The 22,155-nt window shown below is 40.8% G+C and overlaps 2 protein-coding genes across 4 annotated transcripts; both read right to left on the reverse strand.

The window, feature by feature from the left end:
* Positions 1-503: 503 nt before the first annotated feature.
* On the reverse strand, positions 504-14,371 carry LOC115736179 (DNA-directed RNA polymerase 3, chloroplastic). 2 transcript variants are annotated; one of them, XM_030667725.2, is made up of 19 exons: positions 13,505-14,370; positions 12,691-12,894; positions 12,449-12,582; positions 11,758-11,827; positions 10,774-10,832; positions 10,356-10,473; positions 9,378-9,491; positions 8,774-8,905; positions 8,060-8,476; positions 6,806-6,856; positions 5,836-5,906; positions 5,187-5,271; positions 4,900-5,052; positions 3,521-3,595; positions 3,348-3,437; positions 2,434-2,481; positions 2,231-2,345; positions 1,694-1,797; positions 504-1,356 (listed from the first exon to the last, which is right to left on the reverse strand). In XM_030667725.2, exons 1-19 carry the CDS (start codon positions 14,294-14,296, stop codon positions 1,246-1,248), a joined length of 2,943 nt encoding a protein of 980 aa, XP_030523585.1. In that variant the 5' UTR covers positions 14,297-14,370; the 3' UTR covers positions 504-1,245. The 2 variants fall into 2 exon arrangements, with proteins under 2 accessions (XP_030523585.1, XP_030523586.1); XM_030667726.2 differs by lacking the exon at positions 3,521-3,595 and having other exon boundaries at positions 13,505-14,371.
* A 3,435-nt stretch (positions 14,372-17,806) lies between these two features.
* LOC115736180 lies at positions 17,807-20,525 on the reverse strand. 2 transcript variants are annotated; one of them, XM_048277956.1, is made up of 3 exons: positions 20,008-20,525; positions 18,345-19,908; positions 17,807-18,181 (listed from the first exon to the last, which is right to left on the reverse strand). In XM_048277956.1, the coding sequence occupies exons 2-3, from the start codon at positions 19,716-19,718 to the stop codon at positions 18,158-18,160; spliced, it is 1,398 nt and encodes a 465-aa protein (XP_048133913.1). In that variant the 5' UTR covers positions 19,719-19,908; positions 20,008-20,525; the 3' UTR covers positions 17,807-18,157. The 2 variants fall into 2 exon arrangements, with proteins under 2 accessions (XP_048133913.1, XP_048133912.1); XM_048277955.1 differs by having other exon boundaries at positions 18,345-19,757; positions 20,008-20,524.
* Positions 20,526-22,155: the final 1,630 nt, after the last annotated feature.

The following is a 22,155-nucleotide window of genomic DNA, read 5'->3' on the forward strand; positions in this document are numbered from 1 at the left end:
TTTGCAGAAGCGCTAGCGCAGCTTATCCCTAACTAAATGCCTGATGCTGTCCAACTAGTGAACTTTTTTTACTTTTGGATGCACCCATCTGTCAGAACAAATGAGGAACCACAATGATCAAGACGTCTATATATCCGTTCCCCTCACTATTTGATAACTAACATGACAAGAGACACCTGGTGATCTAAGAAAAACATCTTCTCTCGAGCTTAAACACATAAAAACCACTTTCCAATAAAAATTCTTGGCATTGAATATATATGAACTCTTAAGCGTCTTGAGATAATGGACTTACGGAATACCAGAAGCTCTCAGCAGGAAAACTCACATACCAAGGATGATGATGAACGATCGCTCTTCATGTACTATTCGTTTAACTTAGACTCGTCCCACCCCAGAACTTCGTCCGGACTTGCCCGTGATCGTCTTTTTTGAGAGGTCATAACAAAAGGGGAATTGAGCTCAGCCAGTAGGATTCTTCACCAAGATAAAGAATTTTGACAAGGCAAATATAAATGAGGCCAATGCAGCTTCATAATAGCACTTAAACCACAAATTACAATAGTACAAGGATTTGTAAACAGTTGTGTGCAGCCAAAAAATTACATACAACTGCCAGCATGTTGCGACCATTGTTACTTCTTGTCCTATGTCAGTTATATACACTATTTTGCAGCAATTCTGTCTGGGTCACTATGTGCAAGTATTATCCATTCATCTTATCCACCAAATCTGCCAGTGGTCAACCTCCTTTTATGTTGCCGCCTTCTATGTGAAACTTATATATAAATAAGATCAGCCCCTTGCAGTTCTCAAAGGAATCAAACAACAGGACAAGCATGAGCTCCACTCAACTCCAGCATGAAGATGGGTGTTGCTACAAGAGTTCTAGCTTCCACAAGAATCCCCTGCCTCCATGAAAGAACTTGGGGGAGTTTTGACAGTCATGGTAGAGGAGATCCCTAACTTCTCTGTACTGGTAAAAGATGGTTGCACGGCCATCCAGTACAACTTACGAGCTGCTCCGTTTGTTGAGTATATTCAAAAAGCATAAACTTTCTGAGGAATTGCCACTTCGTTGCAACACAGGTAAATTTTGTTCTGTCATTTGCAACCTGAATGCGTGCAACTCGGGGGTTCAATTCAGGCTCCAGCATTCAGCTGGTAGTAAACAAGATTCTTACTCCGACAAATGTTATGCTTTTGACGAATTGGAAGAAGTTGCTACTCTAGCCATATGTTAGATCAGTTGAAGAAGTAAGGAGACTTGAGGACCTCCCGTAAGTCAAAGTTGCCTCTATCAGGTAGGGAAGGAAACGTCAGTGCTGGATATGATGTCTGGAAACTTTCAAGCAACTGCATAAACACAAGACGAATTAAGCCCGATTGAAACCCTGCTCTTAAAAAGACTAGAGATATTAGAGAACATAGTGTATATATAAAGTCTTAACACCAAAAATTAGCTTTTGATTCACATTTCAATTGACAGTTGAATAGAAGATTAGTTTAAAAACCGTGAGATCTCTAAATTATCTATAAGCCTAGCAAATTTAACATAGTCACTGGGACCACACTGAACCATACAAAACCATAGTCATTGCCTCATCAACCTTTTCTTAATAGTTGATCTGAGACACATACAAAAGGTTTGAATTAAGGCTTAGCAGTTGTTTATAAGAATCAAGGTACTTACATTTTCAAGGATAGGCATGTTATATAGTTCCACAAATTTTTCACGTAGAATCCAGTTCATCTGGTCCACATCACAAGCATGCGTCCAGAATGAATCATGCACACCTGCAGTTTATTATGAGGATGCATGTCAGTTTCGCACTAAACAGGAGCAAGTTGCCTCTGAGCATACTTCAAGGCCTAGTTTCCTATGTCCAACCATAAATACGCTTCGGAAATTTAGCTCAGAATTTCCCAGAGTCTGAAGGAATGATATTTGTGTAGACGTATCAGGGAAAGACCAAGCCCGACCAAGGTTGGGACCAGTTTGTCAGATCTCCTTAGCCAGGATCTGTGGAAGATCCATAGGAGCAGGATTGTCCTTGGGAGACTAGTAGATTTTGGCAAACATGGAAATGTACAAAAACCTGAACCAATAGCACTGCATGCAAACCTAACCGAACCTATTATGGTGTTAGGTTAATGTGTATCTGGCATTTGCCAGTATCAGGCTCAAGATCCAATTGAGTTGTTGCAAATAAAGTGGCTCGAGATAAACCTGCAAAATGTAGACCAGCCTCCCTGCAGGCAACGGCAGTCATCATCATGTGTGAACCATCAAGTGAGTGAACAAAGTTTGGAGGAAATGCTGTTCTCTGTCTTCTAACATCAACCTGAAGTTCATACAACATTTGAGTTTTCATGTCAGTATATTCAGTGTCGCAGGATATAACCTACTGAGTTTTTCCAAACATAACCTACCAAGTCACCCTCCCGCTGCAAGGCCAAAATCTGAAGGGTTGTTCTTATCTGCATTACAAAACTCATTGAGGATTTTGAAATAGAAAATCAAGCAACACAGATAATCTGAAGGGTTGTTCCTGTCTGCATTAAAAAACTTATTTAGGATTTTCAAATACAGTAGCACAACACAAATTCAAACATCCTTCCTGCAATCCCCACCCCGTCATTCTTGTGTCTTGACCATCCTTCTCTAGAACATATAAGTAGCATTCAATGAAATAAGACAATGCAATAAGACAGTTGTTTACAAATGATAGTCTCGCGAAAGGCAGTACTGTGTAATTGAGGAAACAATGCATAGCATTAAAGTAAACAACTAAGTAGAATCGGTAAAGACATAATCAATGGTGATTAGTAAATGAGTATGCACTCCTCCAGTTGCATCACATGACACAACCAACTTGAGCGCATTACCACTTGCAAAATTAGCATGCGTTACCCTTCAAGTAAAAGAAACTCAAGAAGACTCGGTATATTTATTAAACTTGAATGACTCCACATTAGATGTAACAACCAAGAGAAAGACACAATTGAATATGTGACGATCACATGGAAGGAGCTAAAAAGCTCTTTTTGTTTACGTGTTTATACAAGACTAATTGCAAGTTCTTTCCGCACCATTTATAGAGTTGTTTATTATCAGATACAAAAATCTTACTGTATGTTCAGATCAGCCTCATCCTATAATAGTAGAACTTGTTGGCACCAGAAGGCATGCAATCATTGGTTTGTTACCCAATTGTACAACAAAAAATAAAAGAACAAAAAAGCAGCAGTGCCCTAGGGCCCACACAACACATTTTAGGCAGTAGAGTATATAAAGCTCAGGCTGTGACATGTCTAAACCCAGTAAGCACAATTGAAACACTCACAAGATGGCGTTTATTTTTATAGTACGGTTGTACAACAGGAAGACCAAGGGGAGTAGTCCACCGCACTGGTTGATTTTCTGCAGCAATAATCTGAAAAGACAGAATTACAAACATATTGCTTAAATCCATCACGATTGAGGATAAAAAATTTCAATGCATTACAAAAATTGTACTTTTGCACAGTCACCAAGCCAACCCATTATTCTACGTGCAGCTTCAAATATCTCTTCAAGGGCAGTCAGTGTTACCTGCAGAGAGTTACCTAACTTCAGTGCTTACTGTAACATGAAAACTTTAAAATTTCTCAAACTGAAGCAGAGTGCATAAGCTGTTTTCAGTGCATTTTGGATTGCACAGCTGAGAACGATTCTACATCAGAAAATAAAATCTACGAGTCCACTTGGAAAAAAAAATTAGAAGAAGGAGAAGGAGGAGAAGGAGGAGGAGGAGGAGAAGGAGGAGGAGAAGGAGAAGGAGGGGGAGCAGGAGGAGGAGGAGGAGGAGGAGGGAAGAAGAAGCAGAAGAAGCAGGAGGAGAAGGAGCAGGAGGAGGAGGAGAAGGAGGAACAGGAGGAGGAGGAGAAGGAGAAGAAGAAGGAGGAGGAGGAGGAGGAGGAGAAGAAGGAAAGGACGTGAAAGTTTACTTTCATCCGGCTCAAGTAGTTACACCACATAAAAAAGGGGTTTTCGCTTTCAAATTCTCGAAAAACCTCCAAAGCATTGGGTAGACCTCATACAATAACTGTCCTAGTAGGAGGAGGAGGAGGACACCGCTTGATTCAGCATTTCCAATCAAGTTAAATAGCGAAAAAGGATATCTTATCAGAGAAACTGAGTGTGAAGCCCAGCTCAAGCCACATTACCATACAGCAGTGTCATACAACCAAAGATACTGGTGAACAGGTAAGTCAATCAAAGATTTTCAAACGAATTCATCCTAAGCTCTTGCATTCTCCTCAATTAAAATGAACTGTGCTTCTGGCTTTGATTCAACTTCTTCGCAGAAATATCACAAGATCACCCACAATGCCACAACCAACAACTCAAACACGAACTCAACAATATACTCAGATACAAAAACTCAAGAAACAAATGCAGATAAACATCTTCCATGTACAACTAAAGCAGACTCAATCACAAGCATGACCATGACTGGTATCAGCCATCCACTTGTACATAATTTTCTTACACCTAGATCTTACCACTACACACAAAGTTCAATTCTACCCAACAAAAGGACTTGCAAACGATTAAGAACAGGAGTACGAAGTCAATTGAATTTTTCCTTTCTAGTTTTTTTCATCATATAGACAATACTAATCTTAGGCAAACGAAATGCAAAAAGATGCAGTCAACTGAACAAGCGTTGTAAGAGAACAATATTTCTATCTGGAAGGTGTGCAAACTCAAGACTGAGTTTCATGAGGTGTCTCAGCAGGTGGCTGAGCTAGTGGAACCTGACGGTACAGGCTTTGTAGCACTTCACTAAAAGTGACCATATGACCCCATCCAGACACCCTACTTCTTGAAAATAGACATGGAGAAAGGCTTACTTTAGCAGCATAGCATGCAGCAGTAAAGAGCAGTCTTTCATCACCAAGTACACCCTTCTCCTCTAGTCTTCTTTTTATCTGCTCACGTGCCCCAACAAAAGTCACTCCATATACTGAGGTCATCACTGTCTGTTTCACTAGTTTCCTATCCACCTGAAGGTTTTCAGGAGATAGAGCTGTAACTAAACAGTAAAAGACAACCGCACAAAAGCTATGGGATAAATGAAAAGTTCTTTCCAAGAAGGAAAAATTAAGAAAAAACTTTGTAAGACCCACAGGAAATGCACCTGGCCCAGTAAGACCTTCGCCAACGCAGCATTTGGATAAGTAGCAGGGTCCCTGTTGCTGTCCCTTTTCATTATGTCATGTACCCTAAACCCCAAAAAGAGAAGGTAATCAAGATTTTTCATATCGCATAACTTAAGAGTACGAGTTAACCTAGAGCATGCACAAAGTGGAGAGAGGGTCTGCCCAGCAACAACGAAATCTGCTAAAGAGTAGTATTTCACTAGGCATAATTGAAATAGTCATTCTACCATTACCTAATCCACTATTCTGTGAAGTCGGATCCCCAGTGGTGCTAAGAGAACTGCTCTCTTGCTCTAGGAGATATAGGGAAAGGAAGAATTGTATGAGGACAGAAGAGAATATTAGGAGACAGACAACTTCTTTCTTTCTAACCTACGTGTATGACTGGAGTGATCAGATATCATGCTTTTCTTCCTTTCAGATTTTGGAGAGAGAGACTGGAAAGAAAGGAAGAAAAAAAAAGATGCTGTTGGGAAGTGTGGAGTACTCAAATATTCAGCAAATATAACTGCCTTGGTAACTGTCCAGGCAATAGTACAATTCTTAACGTTCGCACTGAGAAAAGCAATGTGATGGTATTTTGCAAGTCTAACAACAAAAATGTTTCACCATGGCCATGTACCATACCTTGCAGCAATTTCTGAATAAACATCAGCAGGTTTCTCTGCCGCAACTAGATTTACTGCAGCAGCTTCCATCTGGAAAAAGAGCATGGCGTTGATAATAAAATGGACGACCATGAGAAATTAAAATATTAAGCTACACAAAGTTTCAAGGGATGGTTTAATAGAATTACTTTGGACGACATGCAAGACTCTGCTTAACATCAATATTATCATATCAACAGTTGATATAACCAATTCATCATCTAGACATTGTCAGAATAGAAACAAAGACCAACTAGAGCCTAGAACTGCATTTCCACAACAGATTTGAAGGAGATTTGACCAATATGGAGAAAATACCATTTCAGATAGGCTGTACAATTCAGATAACTCTCAAGAACTACAACTGGAAAGGGTCCTCATAGACATTTTACTTCTAAAAACCCAATTGTTGTAGCATATACCCTTCAATGTTGGACAAAACAAATAGGGAAAGACGAAGCAAATTTGAGCAAATGGTGAAGGTACTCCTGATTATTAACCACCTATTATCAGCTAAGTACCTAAATCATTGTTCTGCATAACAACAGCTTCTGGGTCATTCTTTCATTGAATGCAACTTATCAGAAATGTAAACTTTCTAAACGAGCACAGGCACACATTAATTGAAAGGAGAAAAAAACACTCAGATAGCGTGAACAGCAAATGTATTTCTTGACTGAAAAGATTTAGTTGCCAAGTTTCATGTATTATTCTGCCAATCAACAGCTTTTGGGGTGACTCCGACATGTAAATGAAAGATAGCTGCAATCTTTCCAAATGATAAGAGGCCTTTAATTGGTCTGGCAAAGAAACTTGAATTTACAAATGCCAACATATTTGTCTACTATTATAACTAACTGGGTGAGTAAGATTCCATATGCTTCGGGTGTCACAGTTTCTAAAAGTCTGAAGAAACAGTCCGCTAAACGTTGCAAGGAGAAAGTACCCACACTGTCTCTTCCCAAGGCAGCATAGTGCTGAAGGCCATTGCAGGAACCATCCTGAAAATAATGCATAGTCACAATTCAAATGGTAGAACCTCAGGTGAGTAGGAGGGTGTGTGTGTGTGTCACAGAGACAGAGACAGAGACAGAGAGACAGAGTATATAATCATCTCGGCAGAGTAATCCACCATCCCAGGAAATAAAAATAAGAGTAAGACGAAAGTTCACTTATGATCAACAAGGCCATAGCAGTGAATACCACCTTACACAGTTGAATAATGACCTTCGTAGCATATGACTACGTGTAATTCAAGTTTGCTAAAAGGCAACTCGTAAAGGTTCTCAATTATCCTAATTCATATATGTTGCATAATGATCTAAATTTTCCATGTCAACGCTAAGCAAAAAAGACTATTCACATAACTTCCACTGTAAATGGAAGAGGAAAAGAGCTCATGACAGAATACTTTTTCTCTGCTGGTCTCGCAACTTATGAAAACGCCCTAGTCAACATCTCTATAGCTTACGAAGGAATTTCTTAGATCCTCCTTGCTTTTAGAGTAATCACTTAAAACAACAAGCCTCAAGCAAATTATACCATATGTGATGCCCATATTAGAACAACCAATTATAGACAAGCAAAGTAACTAAACCTACCTTTTTTCATGTGTGTTGCAAATGTCCGCGTGTGTACAGAATATGCAAATTGTCCAGGACTAGGAGCAAGATTTCATTCCATTTACACTATCCACACAAGCCCCACTCAAGCCCCACATATTTTTTGCTGGCCAGTTGTTTTTTTGGACAATCCGACACTTACTGCTAGATGCAAGATATTTGAACCATTGGTTCTAGTAATCCCCACTAGATAGATCTACCCAAATTAGATGGGAGTATAATAGATTGATCTGAGAACACAAAATCGCCTGAATCATTATCCATATCTTATATCCAGTGGGTTCTCCAGCTCCTTCAAAACAGCATAACAAGACCATAGATTTAACTTTCTTGAAATCATCTGGCTCAGCAAGGTAAGGCCGAATGAAGTAGACTTTGGAGTCACCCTCAGTCCCAACAACCAAGAAGCAATAAAGCAAAATAAAAACTACATTTGAAGTTCTATTACCAAATCTTGGAAATGCACAGTACATCTAAACTACCTTGAATTGATCTATCAAACAAGGTAAGTGGTAACATATTACCTATTAAAGTCAGTAAACAGCAATAATTTGCACCCTTGAGACTAGCTGACATATTTACCTGATGAATTGGAAGATGGGAGATGGCAGTATATGGTGATGAGCTCTTCAACGCTTCCGACAAATTAATACAAGTAGCTAAGCACTGAAAAGGGTCTTCAGCTGTCAACCACCACCTATTCCCATCAAGAGGCTTCTCTGCCGAGTCAAATATATCGTCCAGATGGTTTTCTACAAATGCCAGGCGTCCATCATGTGAAAGCTTTTCCACACCACCAGAATAGAGGTTTGCCAAACGTATCTTCAGCCAATGTAACCCAGACTTCCCTAGCGGCCGTCCTTCAGCAAACTCAAGAACTCCTCGACAGAGATCAGAGCTTAAATGATTCAGATGTGAATGCATTGGATATGCTCGGCCACGGAAATCCAGATTGTGAGGATAATAAAAACCTTCCTCTTCCTTCATCTTTCGGGCCACCTGTTTCATGAAGAATTTGCAAGAGAGTGGATCAGTAATACTCTCAGCAAATACATGGAGACAAAACTTTATGCAAGGATACGGACTTCTATGGAAGCGAAAATGTTGGCACTAATTTGCATAGTAATAAAAGTAACTGAAACTGGGATAATGAAAGAAAACGACAAAGGGATCGCTGTTCGTTTACAAGGAAAATATTGCAACAGGAAAACAGGGAGAAGTATCTAACAGTCCAAGGAAACTACTATCCTCTGAGTCTGAGAGAGAGAGAGAGAGAGAGAGAGAGAGAGAGCTTACAGAGAGTTTAAGCTCAATGTCGCATCGCTGAGCATGCCTCTCTCTGTTAACCTTCTTTGCTTTCCGTACATTCCACTTCCACAATTCAAGCTCGTCACCATCCTCGGAAACATCCTTATCTGGCAAAGGAAGCTGCAACAAAAGAGAGAATGGAATAAGTTCGGCAAAATGTAAAATGGAAGTAATGACCAGAACAACAGAGTGACCACATCAAACCAAAACCAGCAAGCTTCCACATGGCAACTGTTATTAAAACAAATGAACAGTGACAGGCAAAACCTATTCTTACAGCACTAGTTGGACATAATTCTTTCTCGTTTCCTGTTTCAGATAAGTCACTACATAGTATCAGATCAATTAAAGAAAATGATTGAGAACTCCAGTCAAATCATGTTAACTTAGAAGTCATTGTGGTAGGATATCATCAAGCCAAGTCAACATTTTCCTGAATAGAAGAACCTAGATACAGAACATCAACAATATAGTGGTCGTATGCAACTATAAGAATGCCATGGCAGATCAGAATCTTCAGCAATCAAGTTGGATAAACACAATTTGCAAACAAGAACTGCAGTGTGTCATGAGCATGAATCTATGTGCTCACATCAAGTCTCTCAATTAAACCTCCAACACTTCCACCTTGAGCCCAGAGGTTCTCCACAACAGCAAGTACTCTTCGATTAACCCTCCATTTGGTACTTCCAAGTGTGTCCAGGGCCTGCTTACAGATAAGTAAAAAGGTCAAATAAAATAAAAGGAAGTAAACAAGGCGTTAGAGTGAAACAGATGACCTTAAGAAAAAGCTTGTATCTCATCCAGTCCCATCTCTCTCCAGACCTAATGTGGTAGTTTCCCATCATAGGGCTTTCTATCTATAGATTTAGCCATTACCAAGGAGCTAATTCATCCAGAACTCAGTTGACTGCTTCTATAGATAAGGCGGAGCGTCCTTGGCTCAGCATTATAGCACATTGAGCTTCGGCACTACTACAGCACTTCACTAACAGAATTGGGAAACATACGAGTATAAAGATTAACGCATAAAGAGGAATTGCATGATATGTCTACACAATGATACCTAGTCCATTCCACCACAAACAGGAGAAACAAATTGATCACCAGCTACCATATTGTGAAACAAATACACCACTAGATACTGCCACATACCTTACCAAACAGTTATTTGCTCATAGTTTGGTTAAAGAACTTTGTGATTCTTCCCACAATGAAATTAACGTTTACCACAAAAACTTAAGGGGCAAGGTGTTAGCCTGATTAGCAGACAGTCTCACAGAAATAATGTGATTAAATATGTAGAGAGTATATCCTCTATGTGCTATTCCTGTTATTGCGTTTAATCAGATAAATTGAGTCTGACATTTTTTTGAATTAGATTGGCACTAGCCAAATGCAACCAACTTAATGATGTTGAATACAATGCCCCAACTCTAATACCATGTTAAGCATATCAGATAAAACTCGCCTATTTAAAGGCTCTCAACTGGGTTAATCCATGGAAAATACAGCTAATACAAGCCAAAAAAAAAAACAAAAGAGACGCCACATTTATCGACATCACTACCTTAAATACATTATGCATCTGTTCCTCGGACACATTCTTTAGAGCATCCTGCTGCTTTCTTGATCCATGAGTACGCATAGCATAAGAAGGGAGGAAGAAGTACGCACCCTTGTCATACCTATAAAGAATGAAGAGAACTATTAGGATTGGCAATTTCAGACGGAAGAGTACTTCAAACAATCCCACTATCAAAGACCAATTTTTTCCCATCTAGATATCCTTTTTTATAAGGCGACCAGATGACATCTGGTCATCCTTAAACATTCCCATTTAAAAAGGTAACCTCCCTCCCTCCCTCCCTCACACATGCACGTGCACACATGGAAAGCCGACATTTTATTTCTCCACCATACGGAAGCCACACCCTTTACCGATGAAAACACCAAACAGCACTTGCTAGTTTCCATATAGTTTATACCCTTTCCATTTTCTTGGAGGAACCAGCATAGGCATATAAGGAGCCAACATATGCTTTGCCTGCAGGAAGGGAGAAAAGATAAAGAGTTATGATTTGGGGGAGTCGCTTCATAGTAAAGACTGTAAACTTAAAGCTTCCGCCAAGGAAAATTATTACTTAAATCATTTTAACAGAAAACACGGTAGCTTAGCATTTGAAGGAAAGCATGTTATTACGCCAGGCAGGCCCCTAACTGTTGATAAAGGGGGGCTACATGTAAAATGTGGAAGCTGCCACAGATATCACCTAATACTTGTCTCCTAATTACTTTCCTTTGCATCAGTTGCCATTCCATTGTTTCCTGATAGTATAATTCTGTTCCTCCAATTATGAAAATGGTACTCCCCACCTGTGTTCTCTAAAAGAATTATGGCCTTTTCCCCAAATTTATCATTCCACAAAACTTCTATATAAAAATAATTGCAATGACATACAACTGCATATTACATAAAGTGCGTATTAATAGCCTCCAAACACCAGGCATATATTCTTCAACCCTGCAAGTCTCGTCTCAGTTTTCTCATATATTAGCTCCCACGTTATTTTGTTCGCAAGATTGGTTCCTAAAGGAGCACCACGTACTCTAGAAATTTAACAATTTCAACATGCAAGTCTCAGGCAAAGTTTAGCTGCACATATTCTGAAATATCAATGTTCAGAATAATTTTCTAAAGTGGCCCATCATCCCAATTGTTCAACTCAATTACATTTTCTGGCGGAATGTAGAGAAGAGGTCGAGATGCTTTTCTCTGTATAAAATTTCTTTTATGGCTGATATCATTTCATCTTCACGAAAACTAACATATGTATTTGGTACATTCCCATGAACTGAACCAATCAGGAAATAAATAGGCCAAAGGACATTAGATCATAGCACCAATTATCCCTTTGCAGTATCCAGTAGTGCATCGCATAGTTCATGCTCAAAGAGGATTTTCAGCTTACATTAACGTCCAGCTTTTCAAGAATTAAGGGATCACATTCTATAACACCGTATCTCTTCAAAATCTTCTGCCTGCAAGAAAGAAAGTTTTAATAGGTTAAGCAAAATTTGCTTATAAGAATAAGCAAGTTACATTATCATCGAATAACAGGAGCTGTAAAAGATCACGGAGCAAATACAAAGAACACAATAGACTCAGTATTATACAAGTGAAACCGCATCATAAAGGCTTCTCAAAGTCTATGGTCATCAGGACTAAACATCTACATAGCCTTGAGTAGTGCATAAACAAATCAAATCTGTGTGATTCTGAGAAGCAAGGATTAAATGGAGCAGCCAAAGGAGTCAGGTTATGACTTATGAATCTACTGGAACATTTTACATCCGTAGGTCATGGTGAAAACAAAGTACCTCAACAGAAAGAAAAAAGCAAAAAGAGAGGATTTGTCGAAACAAGCTACGCTATGACCAACCTTTTATTCTTTCTTTTTTGGTATAGCTATCCACTTTATAGTCTAGGAAGTCAAATAAAGACAAGATGCTAGAACAGAATTTGATAGCTTTCAACTAATGAAATGGATTTTTGAAACCTGCAAAAGACACAATTCCTCTCTTTCTACTTATAAATGGAGCATCAATTCATAACATGAGATCATTTTAGGTGAAAGCCACAGAAAAAAGAAAGAGTATTACCCAGGATCCTTCTTAACCATTTTTAGTTTGTGCCTAAATGCTGGTCGAACATCAGGTGGACCTTCCACTAATTGCTTAACTGGAGGTTGGACAAAAGCTGTTTCAGTTAATAATTCTATCAAACGAGTTCCCAGCTGCACATATATAAATTCAAAAGGTCAATAACTTGGCTATCTCAATAACAGAGACGATCCAGCCATTTCAAAGGGGGGAAGGAAAAAAAAAACCCAATCCTCACAAACCTTAGCCTGGGTATCTCGACCCCAAGGTTTGAATTCCTCTTCCTTCACTAGCTTTTTTACTTCGTTAAATCTTTTTCTCTTGATCAAGCCATTAACACGTCTCTGGCGCATCACTTTATCTTTGTCCAGATCCGCTTCAGGTTCAACCAAATTCATTTTCTTTCGATTGCTCTTAGCTTTCTCCAGTAGACTTTGAACCATTACCTAAATAAGGAATGAATAGAAGAAGATGAGTCAAACACCTGTTTTGGAAAAATATTGGTAATATGAAAATGAAAAGGAATAACTTCTTTGCTTCATACATGAACAGAAGTCATAAGATTGCGGACAGTAAGATGCAGGTTTGAAACTTATATCGCCGCGACAAACTTTTCTGCATGAAATGCCATCCCAGTTTCATGAGAGTCTTCAGTTACAAGAGGCCTCACTTGCAGTCAATCTAAAGAAGCAAATACAATAATGACACCTGTTGTTTCACGAAACAGACAATCTAGGAATGGCTAATGCATCGATTTTGTTTACTTTTTTTTTTATGGATCTTCAATATTTCAACGAAATTATTGCCCTCCTACACATTTTGCAGCTGCTAGAACAAACACCTATATCAAAAGGACGAAGTGAGAAACCTCCAGCACTTGAACTAAACCAAGTCCTTGAAATGAAAAGGCCGGGTTAGTGTTTGAATACGAACGTTAGGCTAACAAAATTAAAGAAGATTCATTGCTTTTCGACGTTGGTTGACCATACGTGTAGCCATTCCACCTGCATAGTCCAACACGTATACTGAGAAAATGCATCAAAAACCAAAACTCACCTCCTGCTCGACCGCCATCCCGACATGGACCGCGGCCTGCACGAGCTCGACGCATCTATCCATGTGCCCCACCATCACCAACGCCATCATCTTGTGCATAACAATCACCGCCATCTTCTCGGGCGATAACAAGTCAATGTGCGGGGCGTACGCCGCCTTGTTCTTCTTCGTCCGCTGCATCCTCTGCTCCTTCTCTATCGCCTCCTTCAGCGGGTCAAACCAACCCAAGAACAGCGCCTTCACGCGCGGCAGGTTCGGCGCCAGCTTCCGGTCTCTCATCTCCCTCTCCAGCTCCCTGTACTCCTCCACCATCTTCTCCCACGCCTCCGTCTCCGCCCTAATCTGCCGCCGCCTCAACAGATTATACTTCCGCCTCGCCATCTCCTTCAGCTCCAGCTCCGCCTCCCGCCTCGCCTTCCGGTACACGTTCTTGAAGAATATCGGGTATATCCAAGGCGGGTCCTGGATGAATATCCTCGGGCGCGATTCCGGGTCGGCAATCTGCTCGATTGGGCTCGGGAAGTCGGCGGGCTTGTGAAGGATTTCGAGGTAATTGTCGTGCACGGTGTCTCTCAGTGGATGGAGGTGGGTCGGAGACGGAGGGGGCTTGAGATTGAGCGAAGATGGGAAAGGGAAAGGGAAAGGGAAAGAGCGAGAGAGCTTGAAGAGAGGAATGGAGGGCCGGTTGGAGAGGTAAAGGAGGTTCTTGCGAGATGGGTTCCTGGGTCTCGAGCTGTGGAGCTGAGTTGCAGAGGTCGGAGAGAAGGAGGAAGGAGCGGAGGTGGAAGCCATTGTCGTCGGTGGAGATAAGCCTGCGAGGCTTTTGGATGAAAGCGCCGCGCGCAGAGCAAGCAGCAGAAGGAGGAGGAGGAGCAAACCTCCCTTAAACCTTCAGAAAATGAAGTGTGCAAAAAACCAAAAACAAAAATCCGACAAATATGAGATATTTTCGAAAAAAATCATGGGGGCTTCTTCCTGTTGCCCCGTATGAAAAATACGGGACCCACACATAATTTAGCGAAAATTCCACGTAAGGGCTCCAAGTAGACATGGCCACTTGAAACCGTGAGCCCGGAACCAGCCTGTTGATCGGCCCGAAACCGGCCCATTGACCGGACCCACGGTTCCAACTCGGAACCGGAACCGGCCCTTCCGGTTTCTAAATTTTTGGAATCGGCTCGGAACCGCCGATTCCAACCCGTTTTAATAAAAAAAAAAAAGAAAAGGAGGAGGCTTGGGGGAAAAGTGCCATTGGGCCTAAGAACCGCGATGTCCGAACGGGAACCGGAACCGGCCCGGAATCGGAACCGGCGATTCCACCGAACCAGCCACCTCTAGCTCCAAGTACTTGTAATTTCTCAAATAATAGTATGAAATTGATATTATTTTAAAGAAAAGCTCGAAATGCCATCATTATCTAAATAAGAACCCGAAGTAGTTATAAGCATTTGAGATAAGGGCCTAACCCATTTGGTCGGCTACCCAAATACTTCGGGTGATCAAGGGCTTTTTTGTCAATTTGCAATTTTAACATAATTTTTAATTAAATTAAATTCAAAATTCAAAAAACTCAAAGTAAAAAAAAAGTATTCAAGCGAGAGGGCCCTCTTGCCTAGTTTTCTATCTCTCTTTTTTTAAAATAAAAAAAATTAAATTGCGGAAATGCCCCTACTAACGGGAGAGTTCAAGTCCTTTTTTGAAACTATATGGCCATTTCGCACCTTTATTTGAAATAATATCCACTTTAACCCCTTATTCGAAACAATGAGGGCACTTCGAGCCATTCTTTAAAATAATGCCAATTTCATGCCTTTATTAGAGAAAATGAAAGCACTTCTAGTCCTTTTTTGAAATTTTCCTCATTATTTATGCTGAATTCGGAAGGTAATTTATGACCTGCCAAATAATTTTCATATTTGCACTGTTTATGAATATAAAATTATTCATACTACTAGAATTCATTTTGCAAATACAAAAGTTTAACTCACGGAGGTGAAGTAAGATATGCTATGACGATTACGATTTGTTAGCAATTTAGTAAATACAAATATAATCGTCGTGTCGAGAATCAACTCACAATGAGTATATCGATCAAAATATAAATTTTACTCTTTGGAATCTCAATCAATCACAAAGGTAAATTAACCATTTTCAAGATCATACCCATAATTATTGTACTACCTAAAAAAATTTTACCAAGTGGGAGAAGTAATTTACTTCCTCAAATGGAAATATCACTACCACTGAAAGGAAATGATTGCAAAATAACATTTGCTGCAGAAAATATGTACTTAATTTACTATCAGGGGAATTTGCTAATTGTGAGAAGTAATTTACAACCATCGTGAAAACAAAATCAGCGAAACCGGACTATAATTACCTAGCATAAAAAAAAAACAATTCATTTTTAAAAAAAATCGAAATTACCATTTTCAAGGGGAATTACTCCTTACAGTGTGTAATTTACTCTTGCTCGACTTTTATACAGGATAGAAGTAATTTAGTGCCTCCCATGGGGTGATTACTTATTGGTAGCAACATTTATCAATTGGAACCTCTTAATTCCGAGCATGTTGTCACTAGTAATTGTCTAATATAATCATATTTTTTCTCGAATAGTCCTAACTGATGATTCATAATGGTTGGTAAATTTTCCATCATTAATATAAGTTCGATCCGACCATGCACGGGGCGCTTGTGGAAGACCACATACGATACTTTCTTGAGACCATACAAATTATCTAGATGATGATGATGATGACTAGTCATGGAACACAGGTGGTCATTCCTTTTCCGAGGATCAATGAGAGATTGACACTTGGCACAGAAAGGGCACGGATCGAAACTAGTCTGGTGGCGCCTGAACTGGATCGAGTCCGTGGGTTTTCACGGAACCGGCGTATGAGGTGGCCGTTGGGGTTGTGGCTACCGGCATCCGACATACTGGACGGCGTACGAGGTGATTGTTGGGGTTGCAGCGCTGGCTGCTTCAGCCAGTTGTCGTTGCCGAAGGTGGCCATAGGTGAGATGAATAAAATGGCAAGACTACCTTGACATGCAGGCTCATCAAAGGGTGCCATTCGATAATGTATATCTAGCGGATCCCCCCCGCTAATCCAAGTGAGCGTTCAAATATCTGTCCTACATTCATTCGTGAGGGTACTCCTAATAGATTGAAGACCATGTCAATAGGTCTTCCATCTTGCAAATAAGGTATATCTTGTCTAGGTAAGATTTCGGAAATGACACCTTTATTTCCGTGCCTTCCAGCTACATTATCGTCCACTGTGATTTCATGTTTCTGTAAAATATACACACACATAACTTCTAGATTATAATTTGAATCCCTTCTCTATGGATACGTCACACATGAATAACTCTACCCCTACCGCCTAAAGTTAGTTTTAGACAAGTTTCCTTTGAAAAAGATTCCTGAATGCCATGTATAGCCCGTAAATAATCTATCTTCTGGGGCATACGACGATTCTTTCGCTGTTTGGGGAATTAATTTACCTAATAAAACATCACCCACCGAATGTTGGAAAGATCACCGAGGGAGCTGCCCAAAAGTCCACATGCTGTCCGGTACCTTCTTCTGAAGTTTTTTTTTAAGCAGATACTGTTATCTGCATTTATCTTGATTTTTGACGCCCACTGTCGTTTTCATTCAGTGGTGTTATTCAAGTTTTCGACAGTGAAACACAAAGCTCAGGACTCACCGGACCCGAGCAAGCCCAGTTGAGCGCCGTTCCGGCGTGCAAATATTTAACCGTTCTACGGTGACTAACATATTCTTTCAAGCTGAATAAGACCCAATCAAGAATCCTAGCTCACCAATGCTGTCCTCGGAGTTTCCTGTATCGTGTGAACACTGACGGATGCACGTACAGGTAAGTGTATTACATCATGCACCCGATAATAATCTGTCTACTTTCTGGCCAAAGCCGAACTTAGTTATGCAATGTTGATCGGTCTATGAACCCCTCGACGTGAATCATCATCCTGCAACATGCTATTTTAAGAGTGTCGCAACAACAACTCCGAGTTGATAAACTGTGAACTACTTATACCAGATGGATATGCATTTTCATGCTACACTTGCTTGGGAAGTTCAATGATTCCAATCCTCTCGTCTGCATAACTCTCAATTGAATCGGACAGAGACATGTCTTCGATGTCATTTGTATGATCTGTAGCCTCATATCCTAATCCTACTCCTAACAATATCCCGCATGACCATTTACCTTGCAGGCGAACAAAATAAAGAGAAGAGCGGAATGAATACAGTCTCATCAACAATGATTTCGAGCTCAACCATGAAAACCAATATACAGTCTCATCTCGATTATGAAGACACAGCATTTTCTGTCATTCAAAATGTACAAAACAGGAGCATGAAAAGTATCATCCCCCCCAAAAGTAAATCACCTGTCTCACATGTATCAATTTACAGATTTCAAACTGAAAATCTCGGTTCTGTACATAATCAACCAGGATGAAAAATCAAAGAGACCAATCTTTTCACTCATACCGACACAAGAAGAGGCACGACGATTTTGTGCAAAGTCTGTCAAAAGCGCATTCCAAAGCCAAGATCATGCAGGGAACATATTGAGATAATTTGAGGAGCAATTGCCATAGTTTCTTGCTTGATCAGAGCCAGAAGTGCAACATAGCCTGCCGAAAGAAATGTATAGTTTGGGATTCTGATTTATCATAAGCAGAAGATCTGCCTGAAAGCCACTACAACATAAAAGCTAAAGCAGGCTAAAACTAAATTTGGATGCAGGTTTACGAATGGAAACATGCCGAGATAAAGAAAAGTAAGAGAGGCGCGTACTTCGGTTAGGGTGAGCAGGGGCAAGTCGTAAAGTTGAGCATCTTTCCTTTTGTTCTCGCGCCTCATCTCACGCTGTATTGAATTCAGTTGCTCTTGTATCTCCTTCAGTAAGTTCATTTCCTCTTCATTTTCATGGACGATTTCTCGGCTTCTAGCATTCCCCTCTGTCTCAAGCCGTTCGATTCTTTCACTCAGCTGTTGAAACTCAGACCGATGTATTAGTACCCTGGGTTTGTTGGCTCCTGGAAACCCATCACAGTCAGCACTCATCTTCCCTCTCAGTCTAGGACTAGACGGCATCTTGTCATGGTTCAACGAAAGCAGCATTTTCTTTATCCAGTCAGTTTGGTCAGTGACCAAATCTGGCTTCCCGAGCCTATTTTCACCTTCAGGTTCCTGCTTACGCCATTCTTTTACCTGAACTTCAAGGTTTTTACAGCTCTCATCACTCTGTGGTACTTCAAAAATATCTTGAATACTTGTTGAACAAGCTGAGTTCTCAACTGCTTCTGCGGTGTAGAGATTTTCACGATAGTTCATCTGAACAGACTTTTCATCGACACATTCACTTGTAGTATAACAAGGCGGTGCACTCACAGAAGAAGCAATAGCACAGGACCTAGACACGCCGATAGAGTAGTCATTATTAGCTTGACTAGTGTCCTTACATTCCGATATGTCATTCACATGATCCCCTAATCTTCTGATCTGCTCCCAAACTGGACTGAAATCCTCATTCAACGAATTCTCCGACGTTTTCTCGAAATTCAAGCTCTCGCCCGCACCTTCAAGATCTGGGTTATCTTCAACTATTCTCGAATCCACATCTGGATTAGGGAAAACAGATTTTTGTCTTTTGATGACGCCTTTCTTTGGAGTATGATCCTTCAAGCAAATTGGAGGCACAGAGTTCAGTCTCCTCACACCGCCATTCGACCCCTTCCCACCATTGGAGACATCTCCTCTTTGCAAAAACAGATTATCCAGAAGTCTACTTTCACTGGGTCCGAAATCAGCGTAACCCATGCTCAAAAGCTTATACCGATAAGCTTGGACTTGGAACTCGAGCGACGCGATCTCCATCTCTTTCTGGTAAATAACATCCTCAAACACTTCCAGGGAGAGGTCCGCATGACACATCTTCTCCTCAGCCATTCTCTTGAACTGATCGGCCTCCATCTTGACGGCCGCCTTTTCGCCCTGCAAGCGCAGTATCATCGACAAGGCTTCACTAGCCGCAGTAGCGGACGCTTCCCTCTCTTCGTCCAATTCATTGTAGAGTTTCTGCAGGAGTTGCTGCTGAGAAAAGAGTGCTTCTTTGAGAGCAGAACCATCCATTTCGGGCATCCCCAAACAAACGCCAATCTCAGCCATGTTCAATGCGATTCAGCCTGGAATCGAGCCAATCCGCCTCTGAATTGGACAAAAAAGACGAGATTTTCTTCCTCGAATCAACAAGAACCCAGCGTCACGAGCTCAGTGACCAATCCTGAGCCTGCGAAAAGATTTTATCTACGTCTCTCCATGCAGAGCTACAGACGAACGGAACCCGAAATGTTCAGACCTATTTTCAGCCAAATCATGCGAACAACAGGACGACCAATCGCAAGAAAGTTCCAAAATGAAGAAAAATGTAACGATGAGGGTGGACCACAACTCATACCGTCTCCTTCTCGCAGACGAAAAACAGCTGGCCGTCGTCGAACAGAGAAACTCCCTCCTCCCAGCACCGATGTCCGCGCGAACTTCCGCCTCCTTTCAAAGGAATGAAGACGAAAACACAACGCCGACGACGCCAATCTACTCTGAGAATCCGAGAAATCCAAGAAACGCGGGGCAAGAGCCGCCCGTCAAGCTCCCCTTTCGCAGAGGAACACAGAGGGAGATGACCCAGAAAGAAAGGACAGAGCTTGCAGGAGGGTCGACGACCAGAAGGGACTGCGAAAAGCGATCGATTCGGCAGTTGGAAGATTCAGTCTTTGCGGGCGTTAAAGCAAAGGCCAAGCGGTTGCTTTTCGCGAAGAAGAAGTAGACGAAAGGAGGACGACGAGGAGAAAAAGGTCGGGCCTTTGCTTTTATTGCAAAGCAGGTCTCGTCAATGGAGGGGAAGTCTGGCAACAAACGCAGATCAGATCAGAGCTCTCACGACTCTGGCACTGCTCAGGAACCAACTCACATTTCCTTTTCAAGAAACGGTATTGGCGCTGAATGGATGGGGAATGATATTTAGGAAACAGACAAGAAAATTTATTAACTTGCTATCGTATCTGGATACTAATCAGATTTACTACCATTAATTAACACTTGGCTCAAATTACCATCCGATTACCATTGAGACTCGAGAATTTCATTTTTATTATTAGCTTGCAATCCGATTCGGATATTCAATCGCTCACTTAAAAAGAACCGTCGAGATTTTATTCTTATTATCATCGGTTCGCAATCCGATTTCGATAATTACTGCTCGCATCATGAAGAGACAACATCGAGGAATAACGTTCGCTTTAGATTGGATTTTTCGAGAATCATAGATTTCATTTTCAGTAGTATTTATTATGTGGAAAATAAAGGTGTTAGGGATTTTGTGGTTTATGAAGAAAAAAAAAGACTAATTAATTTTTCCAGGGTGATAAAACTTGGCTTGAATTAGAGCAATTTTCGGGTTCCGAATTGGCGATAAAATCCAAAAGGAATAAACCCTTTCTTGGTCTAATCTTGGAACATTTATCCTCAACTGACTTTTATGTCTGTGCTGTCCTGTGTCGTAATTAGAGTTGCCGAATACCATGATTACCGATAATCACAGTTGGCCCCACCCGCCGTTGCTCTTTCCGTCTTTTCGGATGGGCCCCCCGAGTTTAAGTTAATCCCGTTGATTAAAACAAGCAGAGATGGCGGCACGTGTGGGGCGCACGTGTGGCCCCCGCACGTGCCGTCCCTTGGCCCCGCGAGGACCGTTCGAGAACATTATCAAGTACGTGCATCATTTTGATTCCCTCTCCCATCTCTTTTCTGCCCCGCCTTTTTTTTTTTTTTTTTGTTTTTGGTCGGATTTTTTTCCCCCACTTTAAAAAGCAGTTATTATTGCGCTTCCAACGGCTACTAATGAGGTCCACCGTGTGCAGGGTGGGGGCCCCACCCGTTCACCGACCCGGGGTTGGTTGGGGTGGAACCAGAAGTCGGTGCAGAGAACGTGACTACTTGACTAAGCTGGATGTTGACTTTAATAAAAAGGCCAGTCAACTACGCTATCTCGATAAATTAAAATAATGGTGATAACAATAAATGCATCTTTTTTATATAGGGAATGAAAAAATAAAATAAAATAGTCAGACCTGGTAAGAAATGAAAAAAAAAAAAAAAAATTCTAGCCCAAGCAAACAATGGGAAAAGTAACATTATCTTGGTGATGGGCGCGAACACCGAAATTATGAGTCGCTTAACGAAGACGGGGCTTCCAAATTTAATTGAGTCGATACAAATTCCATCACTTAAAGAAGTCCTCCACAGATTTTCTTCTCCCTTTTAAAAAAAAAAAAAATTGGCCGAGGTAACAATGAACCCGAAACTTTGCAATGGGAAGGTTAACATTAACTTAGTGAACAGCATGAACATAGAAATTATAGGTCGCTTAACAAAGACAGAGCCTCCAAATTTCGTGAGTCGCGATATAAATTTCATGGCTTAAAGAAGTCGTCTACAAATTTTTTTTTCTCTTTTTTTTTTCTATTTTTTGCCGAGGTAACAACAAACCCGAAACTTTGCAAAAAATGGCACGCTGCGGTCGCTTGATGTTTGGTGCAATTTCAGT

The sequence above is a fragment of the Rhodamnia argentea genome, chromosome 4 (assembly GCF_020921035.1).
Source record: "Rhodamnia argentea isolate NSW1041297 chromosome 4, ASM2092103v1, whole genome shotgun sequence".
NCBI lineage: Eukaryota > Viridiplantae > Streptophyta > Magnoliopsida > Myrtales > Myrtaceae > Rhodamnia > Rhodamnia argentea.